Source organism: Amborella trichopoda, chromosome 3 (assembly GCF_054954075.1).
Source record: "Amborella trichopoda isolate Santa Cruz 75 chromosome 3, AtrichopodaSantaCruz75HAP2 v2.0, whole genome shotgun sequence".
In the NCBI taxonomy this organism is placed as follows: Eukaryota; Viridiplantae; Streptophyta; class Magnoliopsida; order Amborellales; family Amborellaceae; genus Amborella; species Amborella trichopoda.
In genome coordinates, this window is record NC_142338.1 from 7,898,713 (window position 1) to 7,909,464 (window position 10,752).

General features: G+C 37.8%; 1 protein-coding gene across 3 annotated transcripts; it reads left to right on the forward strand.

The window, feature by feature from the left end:
- Positions 1-823: 823 nt before the first annotated feature.
- On the forward strand, positions 824-10,752 carry LOC18428937 (zinc finger AN1 and C2H2 domain-containing stress-associated protein 16). 3 transcript variants are annotated; one of them, XM_020664090.2, is made up of 3 exons: positions 824-1,457; positions 8,172-8,976; positions 10,319-10,752. In XM_020664090.2, exons 1-2 carry the CDS (start codon positions 1,359-1,361, stop codon positions 8,970-8,972), a joined length of 900 nt encoding a protein of 299 aa, XP_020519749.1. In that variant the 5' UTR covers positions 824-1,358; the 3' UTR covers positions 8,973-8,976; positions 10,319-10,752. The 3 variants fall into 3 exon arrangements, with proteins under 3 accessions (XP_020519749.1, XP_020519750.1, XP_011621429.1); XM_020664091.2 differs by having other exon boundaries at positions 827-1,457; positions 10,316-10,752; XM_011623127.3 differs by lacking the exon at positions 10,319-10,752 and adding an exon at positions 9,084-9,484 and having other exon boundaries at positions 969-1,457.

The window sequence follows — 10,752 nt, forward strand, 5'->3', positions numbered from 1 at the left end:
AACCTTGAGTCTATTGTGCAATAAATTTAAAAATAAGGGGTATGGAGATATTTTCTCATTATAGTAAGCAAAATATTCAAGTTGCTGTTTGGGGTAGCAATTTTTCTAAAATATTGATTTTGACTTTCAAGAAAAATGCCATCAAATGCGACCAGATAACAAAAAGGTGATTATTTGTGTTCTCCATTTTAATTAGATGGTATAGAGGATCGTAGCTGCCCCAAAGTGTTAACACGCAAAAATCAAAGGCGAAATGACTAAAAGGTCTACTATGCCTACTATGCCACGATTTGAATAAAATGACATAAATAACAGCCTTGGTAGAGAAAATGGGTTCTCTCAGAGGTTCTAAACATTCAAATTAAAGTGCGTTTCAAAAATTTCAATAAAAGAGGTTGTTTTGAAGCTAAAAAATACTAAAATTGATCATTTCGACTTCAAGATGTATGCACATGAGAAAAAAAATAGATTTCAAAGTTTGGAAATAGTGTAACTTGTAATGTATTTTTAGGCTATCAATTTTCAAGTTTTCATAGATCTGCTTGATCTACACTATTTTTTAAAATTTAAATTATTTAATTGGAGATGAAAATAAAATTTAAAGCTATCTCAAATATTTTCATTATTAAAACCATATTTATCGACATTATTTAAAAGTACGTTTTATTTTGATTGTTTGGCATGGCTCAACTGAGGGTAGGAGACAAAGGTCGCATACACAAGCGAGAAGTCGTTTCAAATCCAACCACACCAGAAGCACTAGTTTCGAATCCGACCACACAAGAAGCACTAGAAAAGAGACGGGTAGGCTTTCTAACCTAAAGTGACGAACCCGCAGTGACAAGTTACACCGTTCAAAAGAGAGGTGCAGTACAAGTGGAGTTTAGTTAGAGCCTCCGCCGGTACAAACCGCACCCTAAATAATAAGAAGCGCCGTAAAATAGAGCTAAAATAAGAAATTTTCACTTGTATCCTTTCCTTTTTATAGGCAAATCTATAAATGGCCGCTGAAACTGGGTCCAAATGTTGACCCTCACAAACTTTCTCGACGACTTGGTGCGGAAGCAATTGGAGAGCCAAATTCATGATTCTCAACTGTTTATTGCCCTAATTTTTTGTAGTTCTTATTTCATGTACTGGATTTTGCCCTAAATTTTGGAGATCCTTGTTCTCAACTTGTCTTTGCCCTAGTTCTTCTCTTTTTCTGGTTTTGGTTTTGCCCTTAATACTCGATTCTGAGCTGATTTATTGAAAAGAGGGAGAGGGAGGGAGGCTATTTTTGAAGATAAAAGATAATTTATTGGAGAAGAAGTAGTAGTAGAAGAATAAGGATAATTTGTATTTTTTATTTTTAGGCCATGGGAACGCCAGAATTTCCCAATCTTGGAAGACACTGTAGTGTGGATGATTGTCGTCTGATTGATTTCTTGCCCTTTACATGTGATCGATGTGACCAGGTTTGTTGGCTTTGTTTGCCTTGATACTGATTGCATCTTCTGGTTCGCTATTGTTATTTTATGTAGAGTATTCAGTTTGGTTGATTTAATTGTTTCATTTTACATGTACCTGGTTTTACCTTCCATCAGAAAAAGAAGAAGAATAATAACATCTATTTCAACCTTCTTTTCTGTTCATTTCTTTTTCAATGATGCTGCTGAAAAATTTACATTCCGTGCACCAAGTTTCAGGAATTTCTCTTCATTTGTGGGGTTTTTTATTTATAAATTTTCAGGTCAAGTGCGTATATTTGTATTTAAGTTGAGTGTTCCATGGAATGTTGTGGATATGGATCTAACTGTATCTGATGCTTATGGAATTTGGATCGGAGTTGAGTTTCTTGTCTTGTATTCAAAGTAAAAATGAGTGCTGATCTTGGGCAGGGGCCTCTCTTCCACTTTTTTGAAGAATATGCTTAAGAACGTCATTGATAACTTCATACACTTACCTGAGTTTGGATGCCTGCATGGGATTTGGTCATCATGCAGTTCGCTCCCAACCTAAAGCCTTCAATTTGTGAGATAGATGCAAACTAGTAGTTTCAGTTTCAATCCAACTTACAAAGCAGCAGTGTTTTACGGGTGGATGCATGCCTAAACATGGTTATAAAGTGGCATCCAAACATGCCACTGCGAACATGTATATCGTGGTTCATTGTGCCATCAGGAAGAGGCATTGAGTTCTGGTGATTTTTTAGTCCGATAGTATCATTCATCTTGACGCACATATATACACACTTGTGAAGGACTCTCCATGTTATTCTACATAAGGGAAATCCCATGGAAAAGCTGAATTTATCAAATCTGTTGGCAATTGGAGGAATTTTAGTGATGATTTTTGAGGCAATGCTTGAAATCAATGCATATAAAGGATACTTTGCCACCCACCACCTTTTAGAAGTGCCTCCTTTTGTGATGGATTCCTGAAGGACTTGTCTGCTATTACATGGGTGTTTTATAAGAACCATCAATTATTTTAGGTGTCCTGCAATAAATCATTTTTTTGCATCTAAAGGAGAGAATTTAATACAGTACTATCCATAAAAGGAAAGAGATGAGGAATAATGGCAATAATGGTGAAATTCTAAAAAATCATCTGGGTTTTTTCACCTTGGACTTCGATCTCATTGCCCGCCCTAACGATGCTGTGCAAGGACATGTCTTAATGGCATGCTAGTCTTAAGCATCTTTTACTTGATATTCACAATAATCCAAAGGTTTAGTGACTCACCTCTTACCCATATATTCAAACTCAAGGAGTCCGCCTTTGTGATCAATGGTCTAGGAATACATAGAGAGAATGTTGGAAGCCTAACTATGCTTTTGCCTTTGCCCGGTTAAGAGTTACAGAGTCCACCATTCAAGCATCAAACCCTCTCTATTTCTAAAGAGACCCACCCATACTAGATGATCCAAGATTGGGAATTGCTGTCATTGTTATTTAGCCCATAGTTACTAGAATCTCTCACCCCAGGTGGCAATTCCACTTCAAAATCTTGATTCCGCTATTCCATCAATTAATCTTCATGGTTGTTGAATCTCGATTCCACATTTTTTGAATCTTGATTCAGTTTTTGTGGAATCCAGATTCCACAGAAGTATGTTTGTTATAAAATGTAATTTTGTCCTCTCTTCTAATGTTAAGATCTATCAACCTCTCTCCACGAGTGTGCTTATGATGTTTAGACTTTTAGCACTTGTTCCATGAACGCTACAATACAATGCGAATGTAAACAAAAAAGATTTCAAGTGGGGTTTCAATGGTTGCTCTCAATTGTGGTAGATGGTAGTTTTAAGATGGAAAACCAATGGTTTGGGATTGGAGTAAGGCATATGGTGAGAAAGGTATATGATGGAAAACCAAGTTTCCATCCTTTCAGTTTGGATATACTTTTGTCAATGATTGGTTGGCAAAGTTTGAGAGTAAGTCCACTTTGGTATAGTGGCAAAGCTAGATGTGTAGAGGGTTGATTGGAGATGTGGAATTTTAAACATCGACTTATTTGGGCTTTTTAAAGGTGTTTGAATTGAAAAGATATACGTTTGTTTCGTTAAGTGTTTTTTGAGGTTGATGTCTATTTCTTTTTAATAAGCTTGCTAAAACATTTCATGTCTATAAGAAAGGGTAATAAGGTTAGATAGGGGGTCACCTTGTCAAAGCCCATTTTGCTCCTAAAATAGCCAAAAGGGGTGTGAGGAGAATGGAGTATTTGGGTTTTGTGACACACATGTTGACCAAGGTCGGAGTATTTGGGTTTTGTGACACACATGTTGACCAAGGTCTGTTTTTCGATACGAAAATGAATTTTGATATTCATCAACTTACTTTTTCGAAATCAATAGAATTCAAATTTGGAATTTTGTTTTGCTGAGAACCTACTTGTCAAGCCACTGATCTTTTCTATTTGAAGTCCAAGAAATCCTTTATGCTTTGATTTTTGACAGTTTGTTTTGGAGACATATGATCTCTCTGATTTTTCCTAAATTCTAATTATTTTTCTAAATTTTTTAATGCCTTACCGACCCACCTTAGTTAGGCTTGCCAAGCTGACTCCAGACTCGGTGAGTCAGCTCAGCTTGGTCCATGGCCCAATCTCATTCCGAGTCTGACTTTTCAAACACTGGTCCAATGGGGGTTTTGTAAGAGCAAAAAATTTCTAATGTATTCAAAACGATGTTAAATTTCCCATTTTTAACTTTCATGTTTGAAACCTTAAGTTCATCTACATACTTCTAACCTTAGTAATTTCAAGTTTAAAAGAATTACCTTGCGTGGACCTTCGGTCAATATTTTCTTTAATGGAGAGTTTAGAATTGAACTTTGTTTTGCCCTAGTGTTTTTTACCATCATCAATCAACAATGATCACTTTGAATCATTAAATATCCTAAATTAATTGGGAAGATATCATTAAAGGGTTCAAATAATCTTACAAAATCAATAAAGGGCATCTTCTACTGCAGGGTTTGCCATTTAAATTTCATTTCACTAGGTATGTTCTTAAAACATTGGTTCAAAATTCTCAAATTGCCCCTGTTTTGGGTTGGGAACTCAAAACTAGGGTTTTTTGATAATTTGGTCCACTTAAGTCGCACAATTCAAATTACAAAAATAGCCCTAATTGTTTTGGATTGGGAATGTGACAAAAAGTACGCTGGGTATGTATTGCTAACCTTCGACAACTGGGGTACTTTGGACACTTGGCTGTTCCATTTTCCCTATTCTGAAGTGAACAGCCAGGGGTCCTTTTGTCATTTGGTGACATCCACTTAAGTGGTCCAAATTACCAAAATATCCTTAGTTTCTTAGGATTTCCAACCCCTAAAAGCTGTAATTACAGAATTTTTAAAGAATTTTTTTTAAGGAGGAACCTTTGTGAAATGAAATTTAAAAAGTAAACCCTGCGAGGATAAAGGAGATCTTTTGAGTCCTTTAGCGATTTTGTAAGAAAATTTATACCCTCTAATGATATTTTTCCTTCTTATTTCTACTCAAGTATATTGATATGTTTTTTCTCTAAATAGTTTTCTTTTTTAAAATTTATTAGTTCTTGTATTTGTTTTCTATTATTAATAAGAGTAGCAAAAAGTCTTCACTTGGAAGTAGTTGAACCGCTGAGTCTCTTTTCTACCCCTGCCAAACTGCATCAAAATTTGACCTGAAGTTTAAAGCACTTTAGGGATGAAGAAACCCTTTAATTTACCCATATGCAGCTCTCCATATTGGAAGTCTATTCTAAGCGAGGGTAGCAAAGTATAAGACTCTAGTTGAAAAATGAGTTGAGTTCTCAACGACATTTACTTTTGCCGTGCCTAGATCTTTTCTGATCCTCCATGTGGAGAAGTTTACTTGAAAAATACAAAATTCCAGATGTTCAAACAAACCAGAAATGTGACATGTATTCTTTTAAAAATCTCTTTAGGATATAAAAACATCTGTTCATAGTTCAGGGAAAAGGATGATTTTTTTACGAGCCACTGATAGGAAAACACAACTCAGAGGACCAAACATGAAATCCTAAAAAGTCGACTTAGCTCCATGTCAACTCTCAATTACTCTTCCTTTTCAGGAATATGTAACTCACGGGGAAGATTGAGCTACGAGCCTTTGTATGGGTGCCTCGTTAAACAATGCATAATAAAAGGGGGTTCCTTTTAAGAGAGTGTAAGATTGAGAATGAGTATATTTTGGGGCTTGTATTGTTTCTATGATCACAACAAGCGTTTTGAGTTTTCAAAGATACCTTGCTCTTTTTCAGCTAGTTCCTCGGATGAGTTTCTAAATTACCCATCGATGTATTTTTACAAATTCCTTGGCTGCTAGTCTCAATTAGATGGTTGCAAATTTGTGATGTGCGACCCCTTAGATTTTCAACTTAATTACAATCAAGTATTTAAGTTGTAGACTGAGTTGTGAATCCTACAACTTGGTGACTCCCTAAGACCCACTACTTTATAAAGCCATGGTGGAATTAAATGCAGTATAGGGATGTGATTTCCTCTTGTGCCATCCCTGTAAGTCTCTATTTGGTTGTAGAGCTTCCCTATGCCAGTGATATAAGTCTCTATTTGGTTGTAGAGCTTTCCTATGCCAGTGATATATTTAACTTGCATCTTAATGGTGCACTATTTAACCAGCCCATTCTTTTCAAAGTTCAAACTATTTTTTCTGAAACTGTCACTCATTCAGCACGGTCTAGTTGTGTAGTATGTAACATACTCATTTGGTCAGGCAATGGAGTTTATTAACTCTCGCAACCCTTTGGATGTTTAAGTGCACTTTGGCAAGGTTACCACCAGTTCAGTCCCTTTGTTAATTAGTGTTTTCAATAACAGTATGAAGAACTATCATGCAACAATATTTAACATGCAATCGCCACTCATTTGGCACTGTCGAGTTATGTGGTATTTAACAGACTCATTGGGTCATTGGTAAGGCAGCCAGCGTAAAACTTTGCCATGAATAGTGGATCTATGAGTATAATGGCAGAACATGATTCATGTAGTCTGCTAAATAGTTAGCATAAGGCTTAGAGGATGATAATTTGGTCATCGGTAGTGGCATTGGAGTTTGCGAACTCTTGCAACCCTTTGGATATTGCAAGCTCACTTTGGCAGAACAAGGTTGCCTTCGTTGAAGTCCCCTTGTTAATTAGTGTTTGCCCTACTACAAGACCTGTCATGCGACAATATGAGCATCCTCTTCCAGAGGTTGGGATCGAACGTCTACACATGGCATGGAAATGAGTAAAGTGTTCATTTGAAGAACATGTGTATTTAACTAGATAGACTTGCGGCACTATCTAACTGAGAAAATATGAATTGCTAGCTACCTCTATATAGGGTGTGGAAGAATGGAAACATATCCTGTGAAGCTGTTGGAGAGGAATTGTTTTCAGACCTCAGTAATGTTGTTGGTCTTGCTTTATTTGTTGATGAATCTCATTTAGGACAAAAAATTGGAAAAAATTGACCAGAATTGATAGGGGCGTTAAGGCCTTAGACAATTGCTGAGGATGTTTTGCATCCTGGTTACGTGAAGCCTTTCTGACGTAGAAGTACTAATATTTTGTAAGTGATGGGGGTTTGATTGGAAGAGCAGAGAGATTTCATGGTATTTAATGTGGTCCCAATACTCACTTATATGTTGGTGTGTGAGGCTCTATTCCAACCCCCCCCCCTGCCCTGCCCTCCCCTCCCCTCCCCTCCCCACACTCTGCCACTCGCCTCTTGTGCTCTGTTATTATTGTCTGTTATCTTGCTTGGTTTTGGTGGCTGGTGTGGACTTTTCTGATCCTGGGAACTTCTCTTATGTCCTTGATGTGAATAATTAGACCTAGTTTTGGGGGACTGCATTCATTATGTTGATTTGGAGGCTAAAGAGGCTAGTGCCTGGTTTCTGCTACATGGGCCCTATATTGGTTGGGACTTGGTTATTATGTATGACCTTTTGGGATCTATTACTTAGGTCCCCAGATGGCTGGTTTTTGGGACTCTTTTTTTTTGGGACCATGAGGGGGACTCCTGAAGTTGCTATGTGGATTTCCCATGTATCTTATTATTATTATTATTATTTTTTAATTGTGCTATTGTGGTCAACCGAAACTAAAAAATGTAACTTTTACGACTAATTAGAATCAAGTGGTCCTCAAAATTTAGGTTAGTGATCAATAAGAGAACATCATGTGTGGTAGGAAGTGCCACATATTGGAGATCCAAAGCATTCTAGTTGACCAGCTGCTTGAGGTTTGCTCTCAACTGTCGCCAAAAGTCTGTAATTTGCAAAGTCAAAGGCTTTTCTTTGGCATTTGAACTTTATTATACCCTCTCAAGGAACAACAAAGAATAAGAAAACAATTTGATGGTTTTGGGATGTGAGTTCTTTGAGTAACATGTTGATTCGATGAGATTTTGGACTCTCTGTCCCTTAGGATTTTTCTTGGTGGTAAACATATGGATTTCAGTGGGTACATAAAGGGTTGCACCCTTTAAGTTTGTCCAGTAAAATTGAAAACTAGCTGACATATCCTTTTCTTTCTTTTCTCTAAATGCCTATTTTATTGGAGATGTTGATCATTCCGTGCTTCTATATGTGAATTCCTTATGTTATTTATGGACACACCTCAATTAAGTAACTGTCTTTCTCTTAATTGGACGAATTCCTAAACATCAAACAGGTCCTTTGCTTAGAGCACAGAAGCTACAGCAAGCACCATTGCTCGGGCCCCAATAAAGATGATGTCACAGTCTTGGTCTGCCCCTTGTGCGCTAAGGGGGTCCGCCTTGACCCTGAAGAAGACCCAAACATAACCTGGGAATCCCATGTTCGAACTGATTGTGATCCATCAAATTACCAAAAAGCCACAAAAAAGCCACGATGCCCTGTTCCCGGCTGCAAAGAAACCCTAGTTTTTTCAAACACCATTAGATGCAAAGACTGCAACCGAGACCATTGTTTAAAGCACCGTTTTGGTCTCGACCACAAGTGCCCAGGCCCCAAGAAACCCGAACCCAGCTTCTCTTTTTCAGGGTTCCTAAGAGGTCAGAAGAATGAGCCCTCCGGGCCCAAGTGGGCTTGGAAGACTGAGACCACTGGGTCCAGAAGGGCTCAGCCACAGGTGCCTTGGGGTCCAAGCCTTCTTAGTGCAGCATCAAGCATGAGGGCCTCAGCTGAGTCGAGCTTTGCTAAGCTGAGTATTGCTACAAGCGAAGCTTTGCAAAAGGCAAAGGAGGGGGCTATGGCTTCATGGGAAGCAAAAGGTCAAGGAAGTGGGGCCTTGGCTGAGAAGTGTAGGCAATGTGGGGCTCAGTTTGGTGATGTAGCAGATTTGATAAACCATGTTGAGAGGGTTCATGAGGGACCCATGAACAATGGTGAGGCCATTGATGTGTGCCCAAAGTGTCAAAGAGGGTTTAGGGACCCAGTTTTACTTGTGGAACATGTGGAGAAGGATCATAGAGGAAGCTCGAGGAGTTGATCAGGTACCTTTGAGTCAAATTATTTAATTCTTTGTTATTTTTGCTTCTTGTATCCTGTAGTACAGCATGGGTGCTTCAGCACTACTTGCACAATCTGTTTGCCTCAACAGATGGTTGGAGATTCAATGGATTGATGCCCATTGAGATATTGACTACGGTGCAAATTCTCTCCAACCATTCAGCATTGGGGACAGATGGTGATTATTATGGCTTTGGGATACCTTGTACTCCATTGGCCTATGACTAGACTTCTCCTTTGTTATTTTTATTGAACAAACAGAAAATCTTTGTGATTTTTCTTATAATGCTATCCTTGAGTGGCCTTGGTCTAGAGAAAGTTCTCTAATTTTTCATTAGAGGCAAACTGACCTGGATAGTGTATTTTTTGTTTCCAGTCTCCCCTTGAAACTTTTATATTTTGATGATTTTTATTTTAAATGTCAGTGATATGCAAACAGTGATATGTCAGTATAAGTGCCGTTTTACAATGAAGTACGAAGATTTGCACAAATTTTGTCATGAGGCTTATTTTCATGCTTTTGGAGATATTTAAATCTACCTGTTTGGCAATTCTTTATTGGGAAAATGACCAAGACCCCTGTGAAAAAGCTTGAGGCCATATCCAACCCCGTGCTTTGGAGCTAAAAGGCTTCCCCCCGCGTTCCTTTTTCATTTCAACCCCAAAGACCAACCTTCCTACACATTGAGGGGGATCACCTAAAATTTTGACTGTTTTGTCCGTCTCAAACACAGTTCTCTCTCTCTCTCTCTCTCTGTTTTACTTTTCCTAAAATGGCATATAATGATAAGACCCCATTCCATATCCTTTCCACATTCTTTTCGAACAATGTATTCAAATTCCTGGTTAAATTTTCTGATGAGCCTAACTTTTCCAACAAAAAAGTAAAAAGAAGAAAACTTTCTGGTGAGCCTACTTGCATATACTTTGCCTTTGAAACTTTTCCAATGAGTTTTCAGGCTACTTTGTGAACCAATATTCATCATGTACCCTTGCTCCTGGGTCACATTTTTATGTGAATTTTTTCGGCTCAAATTCCTCTCTTTTGCCGGAATTTTTTTCCGGCAACATCATATAAGGACTTGGGCTTGAGCTTGATTGGTTACCAGCTGACGTTTAGCATTGCTACTCGATTCCTACTACTGAACGACCAAAAAAGAAAAAAAAGGAAAAGCATTTCTGGACATTGGAAAACTGAAAACCCCAACTCATAATAAGGTTAATATTCAATATCCGTATCTACTCAGACTTTTTCTGGGAGCTTCTTTGGCCAAAAACCTTAATTTATAATAAGGTTAGTAATCAGCATCTGTTTCTTCGCAGCAGCTTTTCCGGCAACTCTTTTCAGCCATTGGAAAAGCCCCATTTCACGTCCAAGATTCATCGTCTGTTTCTTCTTGGGCCTCAGCAACTTTTAGTGGCAAGTTCTAGCGCCACAGGAAAAAACCCAATTCATAAATCATCATTCGATCTAGCATGAATACCTAGGATGCCCCTAATTTTTTGTCAAGATCACACTCATCAATAAATACCCTAGATTCTGAGAAAATTCCGAGAGACAGAGAGAGACTTTGGTTATTTTCCTTTCATTTATCTTTTTATGGATATATTTTGGCCTCATTTGATATAGCAAAGAAAGTGTACTTTTTTAGCGAATATCTACGGGAATTCATTATTTGTAGATAATTTATGTGTTTGGAGGCCAACAACCATTAGATCTTTACCGGATAGTTGGGAATGAATGATAATCATGTTAAGGC

Coding starts and splice junctions, on each gene's coding strand:
- LOC18428937 (XM_020664090.2), top strand. CDS start 1,359: ATGGGAACGCCAGAATTTCCCAATCTTGGAAGACACTGTAGTGTGGAT. Junction 1,458..8,171: donor CATGTGATCGATGTGACCAG/GTTTGTTGGCTT, acceptor AACATCAAACAG/GTCCTTTGCTTAGAGCACAG.